This window comes from Pezoporus wallicus, unplaced genomic scaffold, assembly GCF_028554395.1.
Source record: "Pezoporus wallicus isolate ANWC-B61680 ecotype Strahan unplaced genomic scaffold, APGP_CSIRO_Pwel_v1 scaffold_7392, whole genome shotgun sequence".
Lineage (NCBI taxonomy): Eukaryota > Metazoa > Chordata > Aves > Psittaciformes > Psittacidae > Pezoporus > Pezoporus wallicus.
In genome coordinates, this window is record NW_026639923.1 from 514,466 (window position 1) to 541,953 (window position 27,488).

The 27,488-nt window shown below is 54.8% G+C and overlaps 1 protein-coding gene and 1 long non-coding RNA gene across 8 annotated transcripts in view; one reads left to right on the forward strand and one right to left on the reverse strand.

The window, feature by feature from the left end:
• Positions 1 to 17,801: 17,801 nt before the first annotated feature.
• LOC130603232 (uncharacterized) lies at positions 17,802 to 20,209 on the reverse strand. Of its 4 annotated transcripts, none has more exons than XR_008973093.1 (4): positions 18,779 to 19,007; positions 18,186 to 18,285; positions 17,998 to 18,066; positions 17,802 to 17,913 (listed from the first exon to the last, which is right to left on the reverse strand). It is a non-coding gene; the product is annotated as an uncharacterized LOC130603232 (long non-coding RNA). The 4 variants fall into 4 exon arrangements; XR_008973095.1 differs by lacking the exon at positions 17,802 to 17,913 and adding an exon at positions 20,123 to 20,209 and having other exon boundaries at positions 17,964 to 18,066; positions 18,779 to 18,917; XR_008973092.1 differs by lacking the exon at positions 17,802 to 17,913 and having other exon boundaries at positions 17,964 to 18,066.
• A 2,766-nt stretch (positions 20,210 to 22,975) lies between these two features.
• The window catches only part of TNRC18 (trinucleotide repeat containing 18), a 55,903-nt gene continuing 51,390 nt past the window's right edge, over positions 22,976 to 27,488 (forward strand). For all 4 annotated transcript variants that reach the window (XM_057416806.1, XM_057416807.1, XM_057416809.1 and 1 more), the window contains exons 1-2: positions 22,976 to 23,218; positions 24,311 to 24,714. In XM_057416806.1, coding sequence (XP_057272789.1) covers positions 24,513 to 24,714 — 202 coding nt within the window. In that variant the 5' untranslated portion in view covers positions 22,976 to 23,218; positions 24,311 to 24,512. The remainder of the gene's footprint in view (positions 23,219 to 24,310; positions 24,715 to 27,488) is intronic.

Here is a 27,488-nt window from a genome sequence, read left to right on the forward strand (position 1 = left end):
GCCTGTGCTACCAGAGGTGCTGGGAACACTGAGGTTCATGGTGTCATAAACCCTGCTGTGGTTTCCATTCCCTCGAGGGGGGCAGTGACCATGCAGGATGCTGTGCTCAGCATGGCTTTGGTACCAGTGCTTCCTGGCCAGCAAAGCTTGGAGTGCCTCGGGTCCTGCTGTGGTGTGGATGGAGCTGGGTGGCTTCCTGAGGTCCCTTCTGCAGTTGGAGCACCTCCTGTATGGAGACAGGCTGAGAACACTGGGGCTGTTCAGCGTGGAGAAGAGAAGGCTGCGTGGAGACCTCAGAGCAGCCTTCCAGTATCTGAAGGGGGCCTATAGGGATGCTGGGGAGGGACTCTTCATTAGGGACTGTAGTGACAGGACAAGGGGTAATGGGTTCAAACTGAAACAGGGGAAGTTTAGATTGGATATAAGGAGGAAGTTCTTTACTGTGAGGGTGGTGAGGCACTGGAATGGGTTGCCCAGGGAAGTTGTGAATGCTCCATCCCTGGTGGTGTTCAAGGCCAGGTTGGACAGAGCCTTGGGTGCCATGGTTTAGTGTGAGGTGTCCCTGCCCATGGCAGGGGGTTGGAACTGGATGATCTTAAGGTCCTTTCCAAGCCAAACCATTCTATGATTCTCTGTGCCCATGGGCTTGGTGCAGCTGAAGGGACACGAGCCCAGCTGAGCTCTGCAAACCACATTCACGATGGGAGTTGATTTGATTATCCCAAATGTGATGAAGAGGTTTTCTGTGTCCCCAGCCCCTCAGCTCTTTCATACAGACGCTGGGTGCAGCACATCACTGGGCTCATCTGGGTGGGCAGTGAGGACCGCTGAGGGCAGTGGGACAGAGCAGCGCTTCCATCAGCCTCCTGCAGGAGCTCTGATGTTTGCACCAGGGCTCATTCCTTTAAACCTCAGGGTAACGTTTCCCTGCACCAAGAGCCTGCTTTTCACTTCAAACTCCAAGCCTCTCCGTGCCATTCTTTCTCTTTTTCCCTCTTTCCCATTGGCTTTGGCATTGCCATGAGGACAGTGACCGACTCCATTGGGATCAGAGTGTCTGATTTTGAGGAATGTTCCCATTTCCAGCATACTCCTACCCCTGCCCCGCAGAGCAGGGCTCAGCTGCTCCCCAAATGTGTGAGCAGCCCATGGCAATGAGGCTTGAGGCAGTGGTTTCCAGCAGGATGTGTCTCTTTCCGTTTCCAGCAGGGTTAGGGCTCTGGTTTGACTGTCACCTCCTGTCATTGCTGGTGACCATGGCCGGGGAATGGATCCTGCTCTGTTTGGAGCTGTTGGGTGTTTCACACCTGCTTGTCTTTGGGTTGTGCCAGCATCTCCTTGCTCTGATGGCTGGGAGCAGGCCTCAGATTCCCACCTTCTTTAAGTGATGCTGGTCTGTGCCCTTCCTCTTGGATCAATGCTGACCTTCAGCTGGGTGAGGGGTGAGCACAGGTCAGTGTGCACTGATTTCCAGGCTGCCTTGTGAACCAAACCCCTTTGGTTTCCAAACGTGCCCTTGGCCATGTTCCTCGATGCCCATGTCAAGAGGGGATGGCAGCTCCCTTTGGTTCTCGCTCCTGCACCCACCAGAGACAAGACTGAGGTCTGGACGTACTCATGGGGGCTTGGGGATGTCCTGAAGGCTTCACAGCCCGGAACTGGTGGTTCCCTTATGGACCACGGATGTGGTGGTGCCCTTATGGACCACGGATGTGGTGGTGCCCTTATGGACCACGGATGTGGTGGTGCCCTTATGGACCACGGATGTGGTGGTGCCCTTATGGACCATGGATGTGGTGGTACCCTTATGGACCATGGATGTGGTGGTGCCCTTACGGACCACGGATGCGGTGGTGCCCTTATGGACCACGGATGCGGTGGTGCCCTTATGGACCATGGATGTGGTGGTGCCCTTATGGACCACGGATGTGGTGGTTCCCTTATGGACCACGGATGTGGTGGTGCCCTTATGGACCACGGATGTGGTGGTGCCCTTACGGACCACGGATGCGGTGGTGCCCTTATGGACCACGGATGTGGTGATGCCCTGCACACGGGGCGATGCAGAGCCCTGCAGACACAGGGTGCTACTGCCCATCCATCAGGCTGCGGGTGCTGCTGCCAGTCACGACCACCGCACATCCTCTTCCTCTCCATCCATGAGGGGTGATCCCTGCGGGCAGCTCCAGGCCTCTCCTGCTTGGTTTGTGCTGTGCAGATTCACAGCCAGGGGCAGGGGGTGATTTACAGCGCTCGGGGCCGCAGCTCTTTCCTCCCTGGTGAGGTCTCGGTGCTTGCATTGGGTTTTAGAGCTGCTGTGCGTGAGCTGTGGGTGAGTTAAAGGCTCAGCATGGTCACTGCATGGTGGGATGCAGGTGGGAGCAGGTCTGTGTCGGCTGTGGCATGGGGATTGTCCCCATCTCAGCATGGGGAGGGACGGAGCCTCCCCCAGGAGCGGCTGCCTCTGCTTGTCCATGCGGCTTCCTGGCAGCAGGGCGCTTCCACCCCCTTGATCCCTGACCTCCACACGCTGGAGCCTACCGATGGCACAAGTGAGATGAGTCTGAGGTTCTCGGCTCAGACCCACACAGAAGGCACGTTCCTGCCACGAGCATCACCAGCCCCGCTGCACGATGCCTGCGCTGCCCCACTGCTTTTCCATGCGGCCCATTGATGCAGACTGAGCAATGCCAGCAGGGATGAGCTGCGCCAGGCCAGCAGGAGGAGGAGGAGGAGGAAGGAAAGCTCAGATGCCGTCACTGCTCTGCTTTGCACACCCCAGCTCCTGCCCTTAGGGTGCTTTGTTGTGCCCCATTGGGTCGATGCAGGGACGGGACAGGAGCGAGGCAGCAGCTTTGAGCATCCCTGTGCTGGTGGCGGCTGAGGAGGAGCAGGGGAGAAGGCACCGTCTCTGATAAAGAGCCCTGGCAACTGCATTCCTCCCTTATTTATCACTGGTGAAGTGCTGACGTGGGGCATTCCTGGCGAGCCGGCTCCCGTGGGATGGGATGGGATGGGATGGGACAAGGCAGGTCACAGCCGTGGGCCGCTCCATGATGCAGCACAGGCTCCTTCCAGGGTGTTCATGTGCCAGCGCCTGGCTGCAGCCCCATCCACGTGGGTGCTCCTGTGGTTACCCTGGGTCTTGTCCCCCGGTCATGTCCCCACTGCCCCAGCCTGTGCCGCTGCTTTGTCCTCGCCATCCCAGCATCCAGCATCCCCTGCAGGACCAGCACCGGAGCAAGGCAACCCCGCAGGTAGGGTCTGCATGGAGATGCTCAGGGCCTGGGCTCTGGCTCATGGGCTGGTGCTGATGGGTACCAGTAGCCTGTGGAGGTGCTAAGGGAGCCTTGGCAAGAGGAGGAGGAGGAGGAGGACTGGTAGTTAGGGAGGGGAGGAGGTGGATGGTGTTTGGGTGGGGTTGGTGAGGGTGAAGCGAGTGTGATGCACCCAAGACGGAGCTAGGAGGTGCTGGAAGTGGTTATCCATCACCTTGCTGTTAGGAGAAGCCTCCTCCTGCCGTCTGCCTGGGTCGAACACGTGTCTGGGCCTTCTGCTTTGCCAGCAGGAGACGCGGAAGACATGGAGCAATGGACACACGTGGATTTGGTGAGGTAGGATGTGATCTCAGGAGCTGGTGGCCGTTGTATGGACAGCGAGACCAAGCAAGCACTGGAGAGGTGTGACCCTGATGGTACCCGAAGAGATGTCTGGTGTGAATCATGGAATGATTTGGCTTGAAGGGACCTTAAAGCTCATCCAGTTCCAACCCCAGCCATGGGCAGGGGCACCTTCCCAATGATCCGGTGCCTCTCCCGCATCCATCCGCTCGCTTCAGCATCACCTCCACCCGCAGGGCCCATTGCAGCTCTGGGTATTTCTTACACTACAGATGCTAAACACCCACAACAACCCCGCGTCTTCCCGAGCCACCGACTCCTCCTGACACGGATTTCTCCCGGCGTTCCAGGTAGCTCCTCCTTTCCCCGGGCTTTTCCTCAGCCCAGCAAGGACGTGTCTGCATGATTCCACTGAAGATGCAGGCTGACAAATAAAGAGGGGATAATTGCTCGCAGCTCGCAGCCGATCCGCCCTGAATTATTTATCCAGGATGAGTTATTCGCTCGGCTCCGTTATGGAAGGAAAAGCTGCTTCTGGTGCTGACTCAGCTCTTTTCATGGAGCTCCTCTGTGGACCCATAAGCGTGGGGCAGAATAGTGTGCGCCAAGCCCTGGGGTTGTCAGGACCCGACTCCTCTTTCTGGGCTATGTTGGAGCCACCTCGCTTCCCTGTGATGTGGCCAAGCCCTGGTTGTGGGTCCCGTCAGGAAGTGAAGGCATCTTTCCAATGGAGTCTTGCACTGCCTGCGGGATCAGTGCTCCTGTTCCAGGCTCTATGTGCACCTTAGGGATAAGGTTTGGAAGGCATCAAATCCTTGGGGATTGATGCACCGCTCCGGAGTGGTGGCCAGCGCCTGAACCGGACCCTGTGCTCTGGTGGTAGCACCAAGGAGGGTCTTCATCTCTGGGCCTGGTGTCACACGTGGTGCCATTGAGCGTCTCCAGTCCATGGAGATGCTCTGAACAAGCATCTTTCCCTTGGGGGGGAATGTGGGGGTACCCCAAGGCAGCTCCAGCCACGCTGATCCTCCAGCTTTGGGTTGCACCTGCATCCTTCAGGCTTGGTATAAGGGTGCCACAAACCATCCTGAGCCTGCAGAAATACATCCCTCCATGGCAATCACATGCTGCCCTTTGATGTGAGACTGAGCAGCTCTAGGTGGTGGAGGTGGAAAGGGTTTCCTGGTGCTTTTCATACTTATGAGCCCTGGAAAGAGCAGGAGGTGCAGGAGTGGGAGTCAGGGATAGGGTCAGAACAGGGATGGGGTCAGAACAGGGATGCAGGCTCGAGGTTTCCAATGGGATGCTCCTTGCTTAACTGCAGTAACACTGCAAAACGGTCCCTGATGGTGATGTCCCTCATCCTGCTCTGCAGCAAGTGTCACCAGGCTGAACCAAGGGAGCTCTCCACTGGCTATAGGTGACAATGGTCTGTGGAGCAGGACTTGTGGGTGTATCCCACTGCTCATTCCCTTACCTGGGAACAGAGCTCGAAACGGCCCTCAGAGGTGAGGAGCTGCCCCTGCGCTCATCAATCTCCATTTGCATCCCAAAGAAGAAGGAAAAGATTTAGGAGGAAGATCAATATTCCAAGAGCCTCTCTTTATCTTATCCCGTGCTCCTCTGGGGCTGGGCAACCGGAGGCAGGTACTGGGAATAAATCCTCCTGGCTACCTTGATGTAAATCAGGAGGACGAGGATGGATTTATGGGATCTGCGCCTGATTTATGCTCCCGTGTCTGCTCCTTGCAGGTCTGTGCGTGCCCCCGGGCCGGATGGGGACCGGAGCCACCCCCAGCCTCCTGCTGCAGCCGAGGTGGGACTGGGGCTGCTTCGGGCTGCGTTTGCCTTTGCTTTTGAAGCCGAGTCCAAGGTACTTTTGCTGTGCCTCTTCCCGCTGTGGTCAAGCAAAGCAGGTCCCAAAGCGAAGACTTGGTGGAGGAAAGGCTTTTGGGTTGCTCCCAGTGATGCTCTTCCCTCTCCAGCCCTCCTTCCTTCCCGTCCTGAGAGCCGGCGAGCGCTTGCTGCTGGTGAAGTTGGTGTCTCCATGGAAGAGGGGGATGCTTTTCCTTGGGAAAGCCCTTTCAGAGGTCCTGGGGGTGTCAATGGGGGCCTTGTCCCTGCTCCAGGACCCCCCCCCCAACCAATCCCGGATTCCCAGCCCATGGCGGACAGGGGACCAGGGGAGCTCTTGTTATTCCTCTCATGCAGCAGGAAGGATCTCTGTGAGTGCCATAAACCCATCACGTGGGCAGAGCCTGGGTGAGCTCTAATTGCTTCTATTTGCATAATGAGGCGAGGCGCAGCATCCTGCTGCTGTTTGAACGAGGAGGATCGGAATCAGGGCGAGATAAACAACCATTGGCACCCCCCCCCCCTCCCATCCCTATCCCTGCTCCTGAGCTCTGTGGGTCATCCCTCAACGCCTGTTTTCCAGCTCTTTGGCCTTTGGGAACACCAGGACCTCTCCCCAGGGATCATGGGAGCTAAGGGGGTGCTGCTTCCCTCACTTGGCTGCAGTGATTTGGGGGCTCTGCTTGGAGCTGGCAGGGAGGGACGTGGTGTGGAGGTGTCTGAACGGGAGCTGGAGAGGGAATGCGGTGCCTTGGCTGGATTCCCTGGGTTCCATGTGGGAAGCGGTGGTGTTTGGAGCTGGAGGGGGAGCCCAGGGATGAGGGTTTCCACGGGTGGGAGCCCAGCAGAGGTCACTGCAGCCCAGTGTCACCGCGGGGCCGTCCGGTGCGAGGAGCCGGGCACTGTCCAGCCCTCGCATCCCCAGGTGGGGCGTCTGGGACCAGCCCCGAGTGTCCCCACATGTGATGCTCTTGAATCACAGCATGGTTTGGGTTGGAAAGGACCTTAAAGCTCCCCCAGTTCCAAGCCCCTGCCATGGGCAGGGACACCTCACACTGGACCATGGCACCCAAGCCCTTCTCCCCACTCACCCCAGGGACCAGGAGCATGCCCTCTATCCGCTTGGGTCCTTCCCAGTGGCCAAACCCAAGTGGTCTCTTTGGCATCACCCAGACCTGCTTGGCACCTATGGCACCACGGGAGACAGAGCAAATCAGCTCCTTCCTCCTCCTCCTCTTCCTCCCCGGTGCTGAACCCTTCGCTGCCCTTTAGGAGAGAAGTGCTGACTCCAGATGCTTCCCTAAATGAGAACCTTCTGCAAACAGCGCTGGTTTATTTTCATATTGAAAGCAAAGCAAAGGGCTGTTATGATGATTATTAACATTTCTGCAGCCTGTGCTTGGAGCGGGGAATGCCGTGCTGGTGGGGGAGAGGACAGGCAGATGGATGGGTGCATGGGGAAGCCCTGTCCCCCCTCCACTGCTGGGTGCATCATTGGGCTGGTTCATCTTGCCCAGCTCCATCTCATCCCATCCCTTTGGTGCCTGTGGTCTTCCCTTCCTTCCCCAACCCCAGTGGTCCAGGGATGAGGACTGGGATCCCCACGAGTGGGGACCAGAGGCATGGCCAAGGCTGCTGCTGGTGTATCCCCATTCTGGACCATGAATCTCCCTTTGGCCTTTGTGGTGTTTGAAAGCCCGTCCTCAGGTCAACGTGCTGAACAGGAGGGGAGCAGCAATGCTTCCCGCATCCCCTCCTCATCCTCTGGCCCCAGGGAAGCAGATTAGGATGGAGAAAAGAAGAACCCCCAAAGGTGGGAAGAAACCCCCTTGGCACATCTTAAGGTGGGAGTGGAAGAGGGGGGAGAGAAGGAACAAGATGGGAGGAGAGGTTGTGAGCAGGAGATTGCTGCTTGCAGCGAGTGTCTGTGTGTGTGCACTGAGGCTGATGAAAGCACCAGGACCTCTTGAAGCTGAAGCCAAGGTGAGTAAGCTGTGGCTGTCCCGGGGGTGGCAGGAGGGAAGAGGCCTATTTACTCAGGAGCAGCAGAGATGCTCCGTCAGGAGCTCTGCAGTGCTAACAGCTTGATGACAGAGGTTGGCTTTCAGCATCCTGTGCTGGGAGGAGGGATGCAGGCCGTGGTCCATGGGGATGCAGTATGGATGTGGGTCTGCCTCCTCCCTGCATCCCTGCGGCTGAGCAGGGGGTGCGGGTGCTGGTCCCCACCACGGTGGGGCTTCAATAGAGCAAAAGCATCCCAGACACAGCTGGGAAGTGGCCTCCTGCTGTCCTGAGCGAGGGGTCCTGCTCCCTCTGCCCCATCAGCAAGAGGCGCTTCCCCCTCATCCCGTGCGGACAAGAAGCTCCCATTGCTGCTGCAGAGCTTTTTGCCCTGCATAGGGTCCCGCTTGCCAAGGGCTTCCCGGGCTCCCTTTATCACCCCCCTGTTGCGTTGGAGATCCGTGTTTCATTCTTCTTTCTTCCTTCCTCAGCTTTGTCCCTGTCACCGCTGCTGTTCCCGGCTTTCCAGCGGGTTTTGCTCTGCAGAGAGCTGCAGGTTGGCTACGAAAGATGACAAAGCGTTCATTTAAATGCACACCATGATGCCGGCGAGTCCATTAGGGGAATTAATTTGAATGGTTGGCATTTAATAAACAGCCTCGTTCCTCCTCTTCTTCTTCCCCCCCCCCTTTCCTCCCTGTGCTGCCATCTCGCTTAAAAAGGAACCACATGTGGCTATAGGAGGGAAGGGGAAGCAGGTATCCGGGTCCAAGGGGAGGGAGGAGGAGGAGGGGGGGGTGTTGGAATAATGAAAGAGAGCTGGTGTGATAAGAGGAACTGCAGTTTGGTTTTGTTCCTGGTAAAATAAAGCACATGTGGAAGGGGCCGGGGCGAGCAGCTCGGGTTCACGGCATGTTCGGTGCATGGGGCAAAACAGGGATGAAACAGGGATGGGAGTTGGGAAGGAAGCGAGGGTCCCAGCCTGGCTCCAACAGGGGGAAGGCAAGGGGGGCTCGGAAGACGTTGCTGCCCATATGGTGTGTATTACAAGCTCCTTTCTAGTTGTAAAGATTAATTTAAAGCCTTTCTCACCTCCCCCCCATCCCTCTTGCAGTGACAAATGAACATCTGGGCTGAATGCTGCCCAGATCCTAATCAAAGCATTTTTTCCAGGGCCGTTGTCTGCCTTTATGGCGATCTGCTGTTGGGATTCGCTGCAGTTTCAATGCACTTGGCAATTGGAGGCTGTAAATACCCCTCCCTGGGATTTATGATTCAGGAGAATGGGATGGTTCCCCCCCCCCCTTTCTTTTTGCTGCTTGATTCGTTTGTTTGGTTTGGTTTAATGGCATCTTCTTGTCCGTGCATAAGTTACTGCACGAGGGGAGGTTGGTTTCCCTCCCCTCTTTGCTGTGGGGTATTAACAATTAGGTACAACGGATTTGCTAATCCATCGCTGGTGGAGGTACCAGAGAGCCCCGAATCCCTGTCGAGCATCTCCCGGTCATCCCAAAGCATCCTTTTTTGCTGACAGAGTAGATGGAGAAAGGAGCTTCCTGCCAAAGGGATGCTGAGCCCTTTCCATGATGCTCAAGGGCTTCTTCACCAGGGGAAGCATAAGCCACAGCCTGATATGGAAAAGCCCTTTGCTTCCCAAAATGATGCTGGAGCACATGATGGAGATGCTGGAAAATAAGGAATGCTGTGGTCCCATTCCCATCGGACTCATTTTTCAACCCTGTGTTAAAGGATGAGTATTTGAAGCTTACCTGGGATGTTGAATAGTGGTGGTGGTGGTATCCCAGGTACCATAGGAAAGGACAGTGCTTGAACTGGGGCAAAGAGGTAGGAAAATCCCTTTAGGACAAACAGAGGGACATGGTGCAGGGTCCCCTGTGTTGCTCCCGGTCCCTGAATGAGAACAGAGCTGGGAAACACAAAGATGATGGCTTTGGGGTGTATTCAGAGCAGATTCATCGCTGCAGGAAACATTCCTCCTCCTCATCCCAGGCTTCTTCCCTTCCCAGGCTGCTTATTTATCCCGATGGATGCCTCGAGGTGCATGATTTCAGGCCATTTAAACCAGGAAGGAGAGCTCTTGTTTCTACAGCAAGGGCATGAGGTAATGGCAATGGCAATTGAAGGTGTTCCGAGTGAGCTAAAAAATCACTGCAGTGCAAAGCACTTTGCTGCTCCTCCTTGGATCTCCAGGATGAGGGATAACCTGAATCCCAGAGCCTCCTCCGGTGACGCAGGGATGGGTACCATCCATCACCAGCACCCTCTCCACGCAGGGAAGCCAAGCTTTGGCTGGGAAATGGGAATGGATTGGGAATGGTGGGGGCTTACACTGATTTCCAGCTTGAAGCTGAGGCGACTGTTTCCATGTGCAGCCAAAACACATCTTGGTTATTGCAGGGAGAGCTACACTTTGGGAGCATCCTTGCTCAGGGTTTGGAGCAGGGACAGGTTATTCCCCTTCATGGGCGCTGGGGGTGTTTTTCCCAAGAAACACAGACTTTCCCTTGAATATGATGAGCCAGGATGCAGCAGGGGAATCCTGGAAGGGATTTGGGGCCATTTCTGGGGTAGTTATTAATACCCTTGAGATTTTACTGCTGATTTGGGGATCGCTCAGCACCTCCTGCCTCTTTTCTGTCCCTTTCCTCCTCAATATCCCCTAAGTGCTGACGATGACCGTGGGTCTTCCCAGCGATGCCAATGCTTCCCCATTGATCTCAAGGTCAAGGTGAAGCCTAGCTTTGGTCCACAGCTGAGCCAGAACATCCATGGGGTGAGAGCAGCCACGGGCATCCTGAAGGTGAGGTGGGTTCATGGAGTTCCACCTCAGCACCATCAATCATTGGGATGCAGGGCTGGATGCTGAGGTGCACTGCAGCTGAGGATGGGGAGAAAAGGGGTGGTGGTGCCCAGGGGTGCTGGGGGGCCCCTTTGATGTCCCCATGGAGGAGGATGCAATATCCGGCTCCAGCCTCATCCCTATCCCCATGCAGGAACAGGAGAGGCCGAAGCAGGGATTTGCCACTGAACCCTGCTCCCAAAGCTGCTCGCAGCCTTTTCTCATTCCTTTCTTTCTGGATTTAAGGCAGCTTCCAAATTCCTGCACAGCCAAATCCCGCCTGGGGCTGCCAGGAAACCTGGCCAGCAACAAGTACGTGCCGTTTCTGTACCCACAACACAGCCAGGAGTGCTGTTACTCTGCTGGTGACGATGATGGGATGGAGCTGCAACCTTCCCGAGGATGCGATCCCATCCATTCCCGGGCTGCAGCCGGCTCCCTGCTCTTGGTGCTGCCCCGGGGAAGGTGCTCAGTGCAGTGGCATCACCCCCCCCTTCATCCTTGCCTTTTATAAGCCATAAAAACCCCTCTATCCCACCCCAGATTCCCTAAACTTCATCCTCCCTGTAACCTCCCGCTTTCCCGGTGCATGGAAGCTCATCAGCTCGATTGGCTCCCGCTGGGATTTACGATCCCGGGGACTTCCTGCGCTGCCTTTCAACGCGCTCCCCTCCTTCCCGCCACCCATAAATCAAAGCTGTTTGTTTCGGGTTGCTCCTTCCCCTGTATTTTTATCCCCATCCCTGCCTCCCTCAGTCCCTGAGAGTTTTGTGGGATGCTGGAGGTGCCGGAGCAGCCCCGAGGCCACGGTGAGGGCACCTGTTGGGTCTCCATGTGCAATGGAGATGGGGAATGTGTTTGGGAAGATCCTGCATTGCTGGTACAGCCGAAACACAGCTCCCCGTGTCTGAACACCACTGGGATGCAGCCCCGCACCCAGAGGCCCTCAAGGCTTTGGGGCTTTCCATTGAGTCCATCCCAACGTGATCCCAAAGCGATTTTACGGGAAGCCTTGGGTCGGGAATCCAGAGCCACGGTGCATGGGGCTGCACATGGAGCATCCTCCTGGCCGTGGCGGGGATGCGGAGCCAGCTCCATCCGTGCCCACCCATGGGAGGCCTGATCCGGTCTTTCCACTGGTGACTCATGGAAAAAGCCTTGTTTTGCAGGGGCCACTCGGCACGACGGGCGTTCCTGCCTCACTCTGCTGCTTTTCGACATCTTCGGCATGAAAACATCTGGAATCCTGACCTTCCTGCGGAGCTTGCCTCACCTGAAGGCATTCCCCCCCTTCCCTATAGGTGTGCAGGGCTGGCTGCGCACACAAACCGTGCTCCGGCCGCTTGGGAAGCAGCCCGGTCGCACTTCCAGGGTTGAATTCTTTGGGAATTACTCTTTCAGAGCAGCTCTCACACAATGGTGCAGGGTTTGGAGGGTTTCCACCGCCCCGCGCCAGCTCCTTGCGGGCTGCTTTGGGTACAGCGTGTGCCGGGCTGCATGGGGCCCCCCAGAGCTTCTCTGTAGGGTTTATGGCACAACCTGGAGTGATGGGGCTGGGGATTGAGCCTGGCTTATTCCAGGTGTCCCAAGGCCAGGGTGGAGCGGGATCTCGCTGGCTTTAGGGAGCAAGAAGGATCCACCACTAGATTTGGGTTAGAACACTCCAAATGGTGAATCATGCTGATGTGTCACCCCAGCACTGTGCTTCATCCCAAATACTTGCTTTTCCCTTCTTTTCCCAGCCGTCCTTCAGAGGGCAGGGATGGAGCGCGGACCATTCCTGGTGGGATCAGCCTATCCCAGCCCTGTCACAGAGGGAGCCCTGGGCAGCTCTATATTTAACTGAATTGGCTTTCCTCTTGGAGAAGGGGCATGGAGAGGGCTGCTCCTTCAGTGCTCATTGCTGTGAGCTTTCCCACCTGACTTCTCACACCTTCACACAGCCCTGACCCTGCTGCTGCTCTCTGGAAAGCAGATTAATGGGGTTTTGTTTAGGGGGGGGTGGGGGTGGTGGTGGTCAGGATATGGTTTAGTTTGGAAGCTGGGATGGAAAATGATTTCCAACCCCCAAATTAGAAACAGAATGATCCTTGAAGAGCCTTGTTTTGGAGGGGGTGGTGTGTGTCATCCCACAGCAATGAGAAGCACGTGCTGAAGAGGAGCAAAGAGCTGTGATTTATTTCCTCTTAATGCTACCCAAAGGACTGGCTCGGCTCCGAGATGCTGCTCTCACTCCCTTGTTACCCATCCATGGGGATGGCTGAGCTGCTGTGGGCAGGGGACACCCATGGGATGGGTGGTGCTGGGGGGGGCAACCAGACTGTGTCACCCAATTTAGTTGTTTTTGTGGGGAAAAGGGGATTGTTTTGTGGGGTATTTTTGCCCTGCTCTTCCCAAAGGGGTTTGGATGGAGAGCTGATGTGAAGTGATGGGATAAGAGCCAGCGCTTTGCTGTGATGGTTTGTCAGTGCAGTGGATTACAGTGATTTTGCTGTGGGTTGCTCTATGGTCTCTATCTCCCCAAAACCATCAGGTCCTATGAGAACTGGGCCAGACTCTCGGATAAAGAAGCCCTGCTGGGGCAGTAGCTGGTCCTGCCTGCGATGGGCTCATCCCTGCACTCACCAGAGTGGCCAAAACCCCCTTACAAATAACATACATCTTTAAATTGCAAGGATTTCCCCCATGGTGGCTGCTCAGGGGCTCAAAGACCCAACTTAAAGCTGACTTGCTGCTGCAGAGGAGCCTTCACCCACTCTATTTATTTCTCTTGTTGGGTCTAACATGCACCCAAAAGCAGTGCTGGAGCTGAGGTGCCCCATCCTGCCCTTGGCGTGCCCCGGGGTGGGTTTTGTGGGACATGGAGCCAGTCGCTGGGATTTAATAAGACACTTATTGTATGTTACGTATCAAGAGCTGATAGGAAACATGTGTCCCCAGGATTAACAGCCATGTAGAAGATAAAGCAGGGAGTTCAACCTCCAAGGAGCACGTTTCAAATAACCCACTGTTGCTGCAGCATGGAATAACCAGGGTAAGGAGTGGGATGGGTGAAGGTCAAACCGGTATCACAGGTCACCATGTCCCAGGAACCACGGGATGAGGCCGGTGATGCCTATGGATGCTGGTTATAGCGCAGGAGCAACGTCAGTTCCGTCTTCTCCCATTTCTTCCTTCTCTTCCACCTCTCCCCTCTCTTTTTGGTTTTCCCAGGCCCCAATTTCTCCCCCGTGGAGGCAAAAGCTTTGGCTAATTAGCAAAACGTGTCAAAGAGAATGATGAATGGCCCGGGAGGAGGTTTAGCTGCCTTTGTGCCTGACTTCTGCTCTTAAAGGGTTTATTAGACGATAAGGGAGCTCATGATGGCCGAGCAAAGTATGTGCTATCACGGGGCGTTAAAGGGTCGGAAAAGAGGGGGATATGGGGTGGATCGGGGTCACTCTCAGAGGGAGAGCCCAGAGCTCTTGTTTCTCTGCCTCTGTGTGTGACCATCACCGTGGTGTCTGGCCTTGGCAGGGGAAAAAAGACATGACACCACCCCCCCCCCCCCACGGCTGAATGCCTCCTTTATTCCTGCAGGGGCAGGTAATTTAATCTCATCAGCCAGGTTATGAATGTCTCTGTGTTACAAGGGGTTTGTGTGGGTGCACGTGCCGGGGGCGATGCTTTAGGGTGTTCTCTATGTGGGTGCTCAAGGTTGGTGCTGGGGAGCGAGGACAAGGAGAGGCACAGCCAGGGGCCTGTCCTGCTTGGTGGCAGCAGGGACAGGGGTGCTCAGGACTCGACTCACTCCATGGCCACGGTGCCTTGAACCCTGTGGGACATCCCTGATGCTGTTCAGTGCAGGCTCAGACTCCCCATGCTGGTGGCTCCCAGTGCTGGGTGGACAGCAGAAGCACAGGCAGGGACACCAAGGCATGGTCCTACCAGGACCACAGTGTGCAGCATCTCAGCTGTCCTCATCTTTCATGGGTTCAGGCATGTTTCAAGCAGCTCCCAAAGTGACCAGTTCAGTGAAACTCATACTCCCTAAAGCCCAAACCCCTCAAAACCAGCAGCTTTTGCACCATGGGATCACCGGCATCCCTGTGCGATGCCAGCATCCCAGTTGGGAAGCAGGGAGAGGATGAGCATGGTGGGAGCTGTATCACCAGCACTTGTTTTAAACCATGAGTGATTCCAAACCCCATCAGACACTGATGCCTGCAACTGCAGAGGCCTGAGCCACTCGGTGCATGTCAAAGGGGTGGGAAGGGGTAGGGGGGTGGTGTCAGGAGCTGCTCCATGAGGTTTTCCTCCAGCAAACAGACCTCTGGGCTTAATAAGCTATTTGTAAAGCTCGCTGTGGATAAACAAGAGGCCATGTGTGAGGCTGAAGGCGGCCTCGCAGGGCTCCACCGCGCGGGCTGGGACCTCAGCACAGAACTATTTGCAAGATAAACAGAGGAAAATGAGTGCTGGATGAGGCCAGGGCCGCTGGCAGCAGCGTGCCGCTCCTCTCGCGGGTATTTTGGGGCAGGAACTTGGTTTTCTGTGTGCTGTGGCTGAAAGATGCTGGGGTTTTGCCTCCAAAGGGAACCTCGCATGCTTCTGAGTCAAAAATAGACCCGAGGAGCGGTTGGGAGAGGCGCAAAGAGGGCTTGCAGGGGAGTTTGAGGGTGAGGAGCTGGGATGTGCGGCTGCTGGTGCAGGTCCCCCTTGGGCTGAGGTGGCAATAGTGGCAATGTTAGGAGCAGAGCTGCCCTGCCTGCTGCTCGTGCCTCCCGTCAGCTCCTCTGTTCCTCCACGCAGGTAGATGCAATGTAATGGTGCCCGGGACACTGCCCTGTCCTCTGCCTGGCCTAGGCTGGAGCAGGGGAAATGGGTTGGGGTCCATCCTTCCATCCCCTCCATCTCTCCATCCCTCTGTCCTTCTATCTCTCCATCTCCTCCATGTCTCCATCCTTCTGTTCCTCTATTCCTCCATCCTGTCCATCTCCCCATCCCTCTATCCTTCCTCTATATATCCATCTCCTCATTCTCTCCATCCCTCCCATCCTTCTATTCCTCTATCTCTCCATCTCCTCCATCTCTCCATCCTATTCCTCTACTTCTCAACCCCATCCATCTCTCCATCCCTCTGTCCTTCTATTCCTCTATATATCCATCCCCTCCATCTCTCCATCCTTCTATTCCTCTATCTCTCCATCCTGTCTATCCCAACATCCCCTCCATCCCACAATTCCTCCATCCCTTCTGGCTCTAGTCAAGTGGGACAGGGTGTATTCCCTGAGGCCTGGTGAACTCTCACTGCAGCATCCCTGCATCCCGATGGCGACGGCTGAAACACAGCACTCACACTTGAGGCTGGGGATGGCTGTAGCAGCACAACCCTCTCTGGTGGTCTCTTTGGGAACGCTAAACTGGGCAAACTGGGATGGGGGAAGCTGTCCCTTCTCTTCGCACACTTGCAAATCTCCCTTGGACATCAGGCTCGGTGGTGACTTCCTTTTCCCCTGCTCTGGAGACTGCAGCCATGGGGTGATGCCTGACTTGGGGCACCACGGCTGGGACCCGCCTGCAGCCCAGATCTCTCAGTGAAATCTCCTCCTTCTCTTCCCCACCCCCAGCAAATTTAATTAAAAGTCATTCAGATTCCTTTGAAAGAAAATGTCATCCGTCGACACAATTACACTTTAACTAACCAAAGCTGTTACAGTTCCTATATATATTGGAATCAGGCTGTCGTTATTAGTTCTAAGTAAGTAATTTATTCCCATTATTGTGTTCAAATTACAGGATATTACCCCCTGGGGAAATAATCCTGTTATTTGAAATGTAAAAAAGAACTCACATGGACAACAATGGATTCCTGAAGGAACCCAACAACAGTCCCCAGTCCAAGTGCAGCATCCCTTGCCTTGCATGGAAAAATATGAAGTTGCTTTTAAAAATGCTCTTTTCTCCTCTCTTTTCCTCCTGCCACCCCAACAGAGGTAAATACAGCTCCTCCTCTTCTAGCGAAGCCTCTATTCAGTGAGGGAATCCTGGATGTGCAGGAATAAGGGGAAGGGACATGTATGTGTGTGACCTCCCTTAATGCGGCGATGGGAAGGGAGCGCTGGGATGGTGGGATGCCTGGTACATCCCAACGGGGGTTCTGCTGGAGCTGGGAACCATCGGCTTACTCTAGCAAAGAGCTGCTGAGCCCCTTCAGAAACACTGTTCCCTTCATCGAGATCCTCCAAATAACAGCTTGTCTCTACAACACCCAAACATAAGCAACTAATTTGGACCCACCGAAAGGAAAAAGGGGGAGGCCAAAAAAGAGAAGAGAAAGAGGAGGAAGAGGGAGGGGAGGGAAGAAAATCAGATACACTTGTAACCTGATTACAACAGCCAGCTATGTGTGCAAAATCACAATGCAGCTCTATAATTAAATCTCTCTTTCCCCCTCCTGCCGAGCTCTTTCCTCTAACAGGCATGGTACAAAAACAGTCGTTAGGACATCAAATTCCAGCTCCGACAAGAGGGGACCTTTTTTGTCTATAGCTGCTCGCCTCCTCTTTAAGGAAATAATAATTATAAGCCCAGCGCTGCTGGCTGACGAGCTTTGTGGGGCAGAAAGGGCTCGTCTTGTCCAACTGTTCCTTTAGGGCTGTGGAGAGGGGAAAGAGGAGGGGAAGTGCTGGGAGCCAGCCATGGACACCCCCTCCTTGTGGTGGGGTTCAGGGTGAGAGGAAACCCTGGGGTCTAACAAGATGCTTGAGGGTTTGCAGCCATAGCTATGTCTTATCTTGCCCCGCTGGTTTAGCATCAGTGGTTTGGTATCCATGAGATTCCCAGGTGGGTGTGAGGGTTTGGTGGGTGCATCCTGAGGCATATGAGGAGCCAGTGGATTCCTGGACATGGGGAAGACTCCTGCCCTAACACTTTCCCAAGGGGGCCTGGCTTCTCCTCACGGTGGTCCCAGATCCTGGGTCACAAGGTGATGGAAGGATGCTATGGATACAGCCCCCAAAAGGAACATGGAAAGGAGCCCCAGGAGGACAAGGATAGCAGCCTCCCTCCCAGCCCTGCCTGTTAATGGCTTTGATTTACTCCACGTTCGTCACAGCTATTCCCATCCCTGTGACACCCAGCACGTGCTTTTGCTGGCAGCTGCAGGCTGGTTTCAGCCTCAGGGACCCATTTCCTCGCGGGCAGGTTCCTGCTTGCTTCTTCGGCGTATTTTTGGGAACAGGTTTTGCATCCCATCTTCTTTTCTGCTTGAGGGAGCAGGGTCTGAGTTTCTTACAGTGATGGCACGTCTGGTGCAATGACTTGCAGCATCGTGGGGAGGGCAAAGGAGAAAGCCTGGCAGCAGGGGACCAAAAATGGGTCCCAGTGTGCAAGCTAACTACCACTGAGAGAGGATTTATCGATTGCACCTCGCTGGCAGGTAGGAGGAAGCAAGACTGAGCGCTGATGCAGGCTTTGCGATGTGACACGGATTCAGATGCCGTTCCAATGAGGCTGTGGATGTTTGGGTTTAATGGCAATTAACAGCTGTTAAAAGGCAAAAAGATCTATCCTAATAACACCTCCTGCTCCTGGTGCCTTTCATGAAGGGATTTGAAAATACGGTTGTGAGTGTTGATTTTAAGCCACGATAATGTACCCCAGGGAGGTGAATGGGTTTACCTTGCTTTCAGGCGGGGAAGCTGCAGCAGGCCAGGGCATGATGTGGGGACGAGCGTTTAACACCTGGCTCTGGGACAGGACTGAGCCAGGGACCAGTCAGCAGCATGGGTGCAGTTTTCACCAGCATTTCCCATGTCTTTTATTTAGGGGGGGGAAGATCAAATCAGTGCAAAACCAGGGGCACTCACAAGTTTAACCTTCAGTAGGACCCTCGTGCTGGGGGGGCACGTAGGAAATCGTCTCCCTGGGAGATGCAGCAAATCTGGATTTTCCAGTTCCTGGAGGGCTCTGCTTGTTGAAATGAGAAGCAGATAGGAGAGGTGAATTTTAAGAAGGACAGAGCAAAGGCACACAAGTCTGCAGTTAAGTTCTAAACTTCTTTCTCTGGATCTCCCGCTGAGTAAATGCTTTAGGAGCTTCAAACCACAGCTTTTAATATTCCTTAACATGCCCCACGATTCCTTCTCCCCCCCTGTCGCAACGGCAAAGAGCAGCTGGGAATATTTTCCATTTCCAAATGCTTTGTATGCATACGAAAGTACCTGCAGCTCCTGTGGGCCGGGCTACGGGAGGAACGCTGAAGCCAAGGGTATCTATTTGATATCAAACCTCAAAATAGCACATGCTACTGCTCGTGTCCTGCATCCAGGAGGGTGTTTTGGATTTAAGTGACAGATCAAGGGATAAATCCCCAGTTTACTCCGTTGATGTAGAAGATCTTGCCCTTTGGAGCTCAGCATTCCCGTTTGCTTGGATGGAGGCTTGTTTTAAACACGCATACCTGTAAGGCTGGGGTGCTAGATGGGATTGCAGATTTGGGGAGGGTTTCCCATGGCACGTTTCTCCACCAAAGCACATTTTTTTCCTGCTGAAAGGTGTAACTGCCATTTCCGTGCCTTCCAACCAATTTAGCAGCAGATCTGTAGCCAAAAAAACGCAGGCAGTAATTACAGCTTTGGGAATCGCGCTCCTCTCAAAGCTCTCCATGGGCTGTATATGTCAGCCCTCCTCCCTGCTCCCTGCCTATTTCCACACCCCCCCCCCCCCCATCTTGGATGAAAAAAGCTTATTATTGGGTAAAAGGGAAAAGAAGAGAAAATAAATGCACCCTGGTCTATCAAAGATCTGGTCTATCTGTGATAAAAGCCGGTACCAGGGGGCTGTGAAAGCATTGGGCACCCAGCACAGGTCCAGGTCCTGACACTGGGGGGGTCCTAGGTTTGGATCTGGGGGGGATATGCAGGTGGCAAAGTGGGAAAGCAGGGTGGTTTTGTGGATAAACACCCGCCTGCCCATGCCAGGCAAGGAAGAAACCATCAGGCTTTATTCGGACCTGAAAACCAGCTGTGGTTTGGGAGATGGTTGGCTTTATAAACCCTGGAGCTGTAGGGTCGGAACTGCTGTGATGGGAAGGGGGGGGGGGGGGGCACCAACCATGTCCTCTCTTCTCCCACACTGGCAGGGCATTAGGATGCTGCATCCATGGGATGTGGGGATGCTGCATCCATGGGATGTGATGCTGCTGCAGGCTCCTGGGCACTGGGTACAGCCCCGGAGGGGTGTGGGGGGGAGGACGTTTCTTGGGCTCCCCTCACTGCCCCATGCAATGCAAAGCCCGCAGCCAGGCTGAGCACAGGACTTATAATCAGCCAGGATTTATGGAGAAAAGTGAAATCTCGAGCTGTTCTGGTCATCAATCAGGAATTCTTCCCTTGGTTCCCAAGCTGTTTCCCCAGGGGGATCTCCTCCTCGGGACCCCCCACCCTGCAGCCCCCTCCCCACGGATGTACAAGGGGTTGGGGTGGGAATCTGAATTACCCCCCCCCCCCCCCATCGATGAATAAATCCCATGGGATTCATCGGAATAAACCCCAGCAGGGTCCCCCTTGCTTTCAAATCCCACCTCCCCCTGCAGGGGTTTATTTGGGGGGGGGACGGGACGGGACGACGACACACACAACCCCCTGCTGTCAAACTCAGGCTGGGGGGGGGGGGGAGGCATGAAATGAGGGCAAGGCTTTGCCGATGCGTTGGGCTCGCCGCCGACCGTGTTTTAACGTGATTTATGGCTGGATTTCTAAATCCAGCCACTGACTCCACGCTTTAAATATAGCTCCAAACCCACCCTGGAAACGTGTAGTAAGCACGTTAAAAACGCCGGGAGAAAGGGATGCGCAGCCGAGCTGGGGATGGAGGGAATGGGGGTGTGTGTGTGTTTTTTGGAGGGGGGGTGTCCTCTCTGCTCCAAGCCCATAGCAATGAGCAGGTGAGTGTGTCCCCCCCCAAGCCTTGGCAGCCCCACAAATAGGGGGATCAGTTTTGTCTCTCATGTTTCTAGACAGCCCCCCCCCTCCATCCTACCTGCATCCCTGGAGGGGGTAACGACACAACGGTCATTGTAGGACTGGGGGCTGTGAGCTCTGCGCTGCTCCAAGAGTGGCTGGGCTGAAGAGAGGAAAAATGGGGGGGAAAAGGAGGGGGAAAAGACAAAAAGGCGGGGGGGGGGGGGGAATAAGAGGGGAAAAGGGCAAAAAGAAAAAAAGGGGAAAAAAGGAAAAGTAAAAAACAAGAGGAAAAAAAAACAACACCCCCAAAGTTTAAAAAATATTAAAAAGAGAAAAAAAAGGGGGGGGGAGAAAAAGTGGAGGAAAAAGGGCGGTGGTAACGGAAAAATTGGAAAAAAAAGAAGGGAGAAAAACCGGAAAATAAACAAAAATAAGGGAAAAGAACCCAAGGGGAGGGATGGAGGGAGAGGAGCTGGGCGCAGGGCGGGGGTTGTCACCCCCACCCCCCGGGGCGGGCGGCACCGTGGGAACCTGCCGGGACCCTGGGGCACTGGCACCGGGGGACACATACACGACAACGCGCCCTCCCCCCCGCCAATGATTTTGACCAAAAATAGGTATTTTGGGACATAAACAGTGTTTGCGGTAAAGCTTGAGAGGGAAAAGTGTGAGAGCGGTGGCTACCCCCCAGCTTCCCCTCGGGAGCTGCGGTATAGCCCCCTTTGAGGGACCCCCCCCTCTCCAAGGGGCAATGCGGGGGACACACACACACATACAGACACCGTCTTAGTGGAAATAAAGGTGGGAAAAGAGGGGGGAATGTTGGGAAACGGTGGGAAAATGGTGCACCCCCCCTCAGTGCAGCCACAACACAGCGGGAGAAACCATAGTAATAATGATAATAGCAATAAAATATGTGTATATATATGTATAGGTATTGGGGAGGGGGGTATTTTGAAGGCATGGTGGGGGTCAGTGCTTTGTAGCAGCCCCAGCCCGGAGCTGCTGCTACAAGATGGCTCCCGGCCGGGGGAAGAGGAGGAAGAGGAGAAGGAGGAGGAAGGACCGGAGCCATGGGGGGGGAGCAAGGTTTTTATTAGCATGCCCCTGATTTATGGCATGCCAGCCCCCCCCCCCCTTCCAGGGGACAGTAACGGGGAGGTCCGGGCGTGAAGGCATGAAATATGTATAAAATAGGCTTTTAAAGCCACATAAAAGCTATCGAGCCATTAATATATGTATTTTTTTGCCTCTTAATTCCCCACTTTTTAGGTTATTAAACAGAAAAGGGCGGGGGGGGGGGGGGGGGGGGGAAGCAGCCCTCCCCCTAGAAACATCGGGGTTTGAGGCTTCGCTTCTGACGCAGCCAGGTTTTGCTCTTAGATATAAATAAAAACATATATATATATACATATATTGGCGTTAAAACAGCGCCTTTCGGAGCGTGAGAGCTTTTCGAGGAAGGCGATGCCGAGGAGCAGGAAGAGGGGAACCGTTCCAGGCTCCCTTCTGGGGCCGTTTCGGGACCCGTTTCTGCCCCGTTTGTGCCGTTCGCCTCCAAACTCCCCCGTCCGGACGTGTAAGGGGGTGGCTTTATCGGTATTATTTAATTTATCCCGGGATTAAATATGTTCCCCTCCCCCTTTTTCGTTATAAAAGCCGAGTTTTAACTAAATAAAGAGCGGGCGGTGGGTTGGGAAGCTCAAGGGGGGGGGGCGTTGCGAATGATGAGGTGCTTGCTTCCCCCCCCCCCCCCCCCCCCCCCCCCCCCCCGATGCACAGGGCAGCGTGGAGAAGTTAAAAACACATTAAAGAAAGACGAAAAAGAAGGAAACAAAAGTAAAAGTTGGGCTGGACACTGGGAAGGCAGAGCCAGGGCCGTTCTCCCCCCCCCCCCCTTTTGGCGGGCAGCTCCGCTTCTCCCGCCCGTTTGTAACGCTAAAAGCAGCTGGAAAAAGCGGAGTTTTGGTTAAATCGGAGGGGGGAGGGTGTTGTCTCCTCCTTTTCACCCTATTTTTACATTTTTTATGGGCCCTCAAAGGCCGCTTTGTCCGCGGCGGGGCCGTGGGAGAGGGCCCGGCGGCGCTTCCCCCTCAGTCTCATCCCGGGGGGCCCTCACGTCCCGGCCGTGGCAAAGGGAGAAGGGGAGGGACGGGGGGGGGGGGGGGGGGGGGGGAAGATTGATTTAAACCCCGCGGATAATAAAGGGTAGAAGGGGTCGCGTTGCCCCCCCCCCCCCGTCACACCTCAGAGCGGTGCAAGAAGGGGGGGAACCCGATCCCATCCCGCTTCCCCTTCCAACCGCCGCCAGCTCCGAGCGGGAGACTAAGGAGGGAGGGAGGGAGAGGGGATGGGGGAGCCTGGAAACGGGCGGCGGGAGCGCCTCAGCGTGAGGGGGAGCGGGGGGCCTGGAAACGGCCGCCTGTTTACCCGCCGCTGACTGGCAGCGCGGATGGGCAATGGCGAGGCGCGGGCGGGCGTTGGGGCCGCCCCGTTCCGCGTTGAGAACAATGCGCGTTTCATGGCCGCGCCGCCCGTTCCCCCCCCCGTTCCTCGGCGGGGTTTAGCGTTTCTCTCCTCCCGCGCTCTCCTGTGTTGTGTTTTTTTTTTTTTTTCCCCCGTATTTTTTTAAATTTTCCCTTTTTCCTCGCTTTTTTTTTTTTTAAGCGAGGAGGAGGAGGGGGGGTTGTGTGTGTGTAAGGGGGTGTTTGTGTGTGTGTGTGTGGTGTGGAGGCGATGCTGCCTCAGCTCGGCGGGCCCCCGCCGCTCCATGGCGCGGCTGCTGCCGCCGCGTCGCTCCCGCGTTGCCCTTGCTGAGGAGAGGAACGGAGCGGAGCCGGGCCGGGCGGCGGGCAGGGCGGCGAGCCGGCACCCCCCGCCCCAGCCCCGCGCTGCCGCCGCCATGCCCCGCGACCAGGCGGCCTGACCGCGCTGAGGTAGGAACCGGACCCCCCCGTACCCTTCCCTGCCCAACACATCCCGGGCCGCCTTTTGCCCCCTTTTTTGAGCCGTTTTCCTCTGTTTTTAGCACTTAGGAGCCGCGATCCCGCAGCCCCGCGGCCAGACTCGCCCCGCTGAGCCACGCAGGCAGCGTTTAATTGAATTTAAACCGATTTTTTTTCAGCTAAACTTAAGAAAACCACGACCCGATGGGATTTTTCTTACTGTTTTCCATTATTTCCCGTTCTATTTTACTTAATTAACCACTTTTTTTTTGCTCGGCAGGTCACCCCCTTCTAGGCTCGGAGCCGGGAAGGGCGGCGGGGCCGGGGCTCTCTGAGCGCTGGAAGGGGGGGGAATAGGGAGAAACCCCCCACTTTATTCCCCTCGGTGTTTATCATTCCTCTCTATTCCGGTGTAAAACCCGGTGGATCGGGCGTGGGATCGTTTCATCAGGCTACAAGCACGATTAGGTCTTTATTTTTCTGTATGTTTGTGTATTTTTTACCCTTTGGGGGTTTGGTTGTTTCCGAGCGGGAAAAACGGGAGGAAAAAGAAGAATAAAAACCCGAAAAAAATAACAAAACCCAAGCGGCCATTTGGAGCGTTGGGAATGCGGGGTTGGGGGGGGGGGGGAAAGGGCAAGAAACGAGGCTGCGGGGCGATACCGGAGCCCTGGTCCCAATCGGGCGGCTCCCGGCGGGGCAAAGCAGCCCCAGGAGGGGAAAAAAATAGGAAAAAAAGGAAAATTAGGGAGTTTATCAGTGTTGGTTTAGGTTTTTTTTTCGGTGTTTTTCTTTTTTTATTGTTATTTAATGTAATTTTGGGAGGAGAACGGCAAAGCCGCTTCCCCGCCGCCCGATCCCATTGGAGCCGCGGTGCGGGCTCTGCTGCCGCTGCTTCCCCTGCGTTTGGCTTTGGCGATGCCGAATTCCCTTTTCATTGAAAAGTAGGGTTTTTAAACACTTTTAACTATTTCCCCCGCCTTTTTCCCGCAAGTTTTCCTCCCTTTATTTGGGTGTTTGGGGGTGGCCGGGAAGCAGGGCTCGGAGCAGGCTCCTCATCGCACCCCGCTTCTCTGTTTGCAGGCAGCGCCGAGACCGCCGCGCCGGGGCTGGCTCCGTCTCCCTGCACCGCGCCATGGGACGCTTGGACGCCTTATTTTTGAGAACCATCTGATTTTTTGGGGGAGGAGAAGGAGGGGGGGGTTGGGGGGGCGGGGGGGTGGGGGGGGAAGGCGGTGGCGGGCACCGACAGCGATCCGGGAGACTCCTTGAAGCCGGCGAGTGGATGATGGATGGCCGAGATTTCGGGCCCCCCCGCTCGGTGCACGGCCCCCCTCCGCTGCTCTCCGGGCTGGCCATGGAGAGCCATCGCTTGGGAGCCACCGGGCGCTTGGCCCCCGCCGCTGGTCCCATGGCTGCCGGGCTCCCCGCTGCCCTCCAGCCCGGCAAGTTCCTCGCATCGGGCATCAGTCTCCACTCCCACCCGGGTAAGGCTCTGCGGCCCCCCCCCACCATCCCACCTCCGGTAGTTTTCCCGTCGCTTCCCCTTTTCCCGGTGCCTCCGCGGCTTCACACGCAAAAATACAGTAATAAGAGGGATTATGTGTGCTGGCAGCTTTTTCACGTGTTTTTTCCCAAGGGTTTTCTGCTTTTTTGGGGGTTGGATTTGGAAAAAAAATGTAGGGGAATAAGGGAGGAAAAATAATAGTGTGGGGAGAAATAATAGAGAAAAAGGGAATAAATAATAAAGAAAAAAATTAAGGAAAAGGGTAAAAAATAATAGGGGAAAATATAGGAAAAGTGGTAAAAAATAGGAGAAAAGAGATAATAATGGGGGGGGGAGGGAAGGAAAAATTAGGGAAAGTGAAAGAAAAAAAATGGGGAATGGGGAAAAATACTGCTCCCAGACGATAAAACTTCCCCCTTCCAGTGCACGGTTCTGTTGGCACTCGGGGAAAATCCCTGCCGAGGGTGTTTCGTGGAATAAATCCTGTTTTGGGGAAAGCCAGAGAGCAGCAGCTTGGGCTGCAGCGGGGAAAGGGGCTCTGGCACGGGTGGGCGAGAAGAACCCTGCTTGGGCTGGGGAAATGGGGCAAAATGGGGCAGTTTTGGTGCTCTCCCTTCTGCTGCCTATGCGGGTATCGGGGAATTTTTCTTCTCTTCCATTTTTCCTTTTTTTTTTCCCCTTGTTTATCCTTATTTTTTAAATAATTATATTTTTTTCTAAACCCGCAAACAAAACTTCTCCCTCTTCATACGTTTTCCCTTCCACTCATTGTGCTTCATCCTCACGGAGCCCCATGTCTGCTTCTCCACTGAGTAAAAAGCAGACATTGAATCACACGGCGTTTGTTTAGCTTTCTCTCTTTCCTCCCCACTCAGCTTTTTATTTATTTGCTTAAATGACTCCATTTTTGAGACGGATTTTGATCTTTTTCCGCCCTTTCCCTGTTCCCAGCGTCTCGCAGGGTGGGATAAGGCGGGATCCTGGCGAGCTGCTGCCGAGCTCGTCCTGGGGAGGACACAAGGGATTTCTGACCGTTTGATTTCCCTCTCTGCCTCTCTCTATTATTATTCTTTTTCCCTTTCTTTCCCCTGGGCGTGGAGAGGTGACTCGGAGTTTACTTTAGGCGTTGGGAGGGTGACAGGTTTTGCAATAATAAACCTGCTTTTCTCCCAGCCGCCCGGGATGAATGACTTTGAAATTTGCAAACCTGATTGCCAACATCTGCACAGAAGGAAGCAGCCCGAATCGAGGCAAAGAGATTTATTAGGTTTAGACTAGGTGGCAGTGCCAATTTCCCAGGTGCTAAGGGGAGAGGTGTAAAGCAGAGGGCTCTGAAGCCAAGCACATGGACAAACACCTTTTTCCCTTCCCTTTTGCTTTTTCTTGGTGTTTTTTCCCCCTCCTTTTATTTTCATCCTGGGCATTTTTCTCTCCCTCCATATTAAAGCAAAACACGATCTCTGCAAAAATGCATCTGGATAACTGAAGCCAAACCGAGTGCGGGTTGTTTCTTTTTTGCTGTTAATTCTTTATTGGGTGATTTTTATGCTTTTTAAATTATTTGTTGTTGTTATTTCTCCTCCCAAAGTTTCCTTTTCTGGTGCTTCCCTGAAATCCAGGCGGCCCTTGGAGGGAAGCACAGAGCTCTGGCCTCCCTAAGCTGCCCGTGCGTTGCTCTCGCCGCAAGCGATCCCACTGCATGGGGATCGAGCCTCGGATTTGGGCTCCTCACAGAGCAAAAAGGGAGTTTGTGATCCCTCTTTTTTTTACTTTTTCACGTGGATTTAGTATTTTTATTGCCCTTTTCCTTGTTTTTTGAAAATCCCCTGCACCACCTCAGTGCCCGGCTCTCCCTGCGCGCTCCCCGGCATGATCGCTTCGGCACAGCCGTTCCCAAGCACCCTAAACATTCCCAGCCACTCTAAATGGCATTAAAGAGCTCCATACAATTAACAGTCGAAACTTCCATTACACAGTGATGGGATAGGCAGGGATTTATTTTCTTTTCCTATTTATTTTCTTTCCTTTACGGCTTTAACAATATCGTTTGAAATGATGATTGCTTCCTGCTTCGGAGGGCCCCTTTGTAGCTTTGTGTTTGCCGTGTTGATCTTGGTGTGTGCGTTTTTGTTGGGACTTCTTTTCGTGGTGTTTTTCTCATTTTGCTTTAGCTTTAGGAGGGGTTTGGAAGGGTGGAAAGCAGAGGCTTGTGCAAGGGGTTAAGAAAAGTGGGCAGGAGGCAAAGCCTTTAAATAGAGCCAGTTCAAACCGATCTTTAAATACCGCCGGGCTGAAGAAAGAGATTGTTGACTCCATCCCAGCGTCCTCCTAAAATAAATACACCCCTGTAAAAATAGCACGATTGGCCATAGTTGAGAATCCAGATTGGAGAATCCAGTTATTGCCAGCACCAGCTCCTTGTTTTTCCTGTACCCTCGGCTTGTTTGGTACCGGGCTCTGCCCCAGTGCCAAAATACAGGACCAGGGCTGTGTTCAGTGACCCTGGAGCCTCAGCTCTTCTCTGGGGGGGGTTCCTATTCCGTGGCAGCATTCCGGACGCTGTGTAGTCCACGGGGATGGGGACAGAAGCCCCTTTGTTGGACGCGTACAGAGGGAGGAGTGAGCTGGAGCCTGGGGCAGGAGGCGAGCCAGCCCTGGGCGATCGGGCTGCTGTCCCATGTCCCCGTCCCCAAGGAGGGCAGGGGGACTGTGGGGGCCGGGGAGCAGCGGGGTGCTCCCAACAGCTTTCTGCCG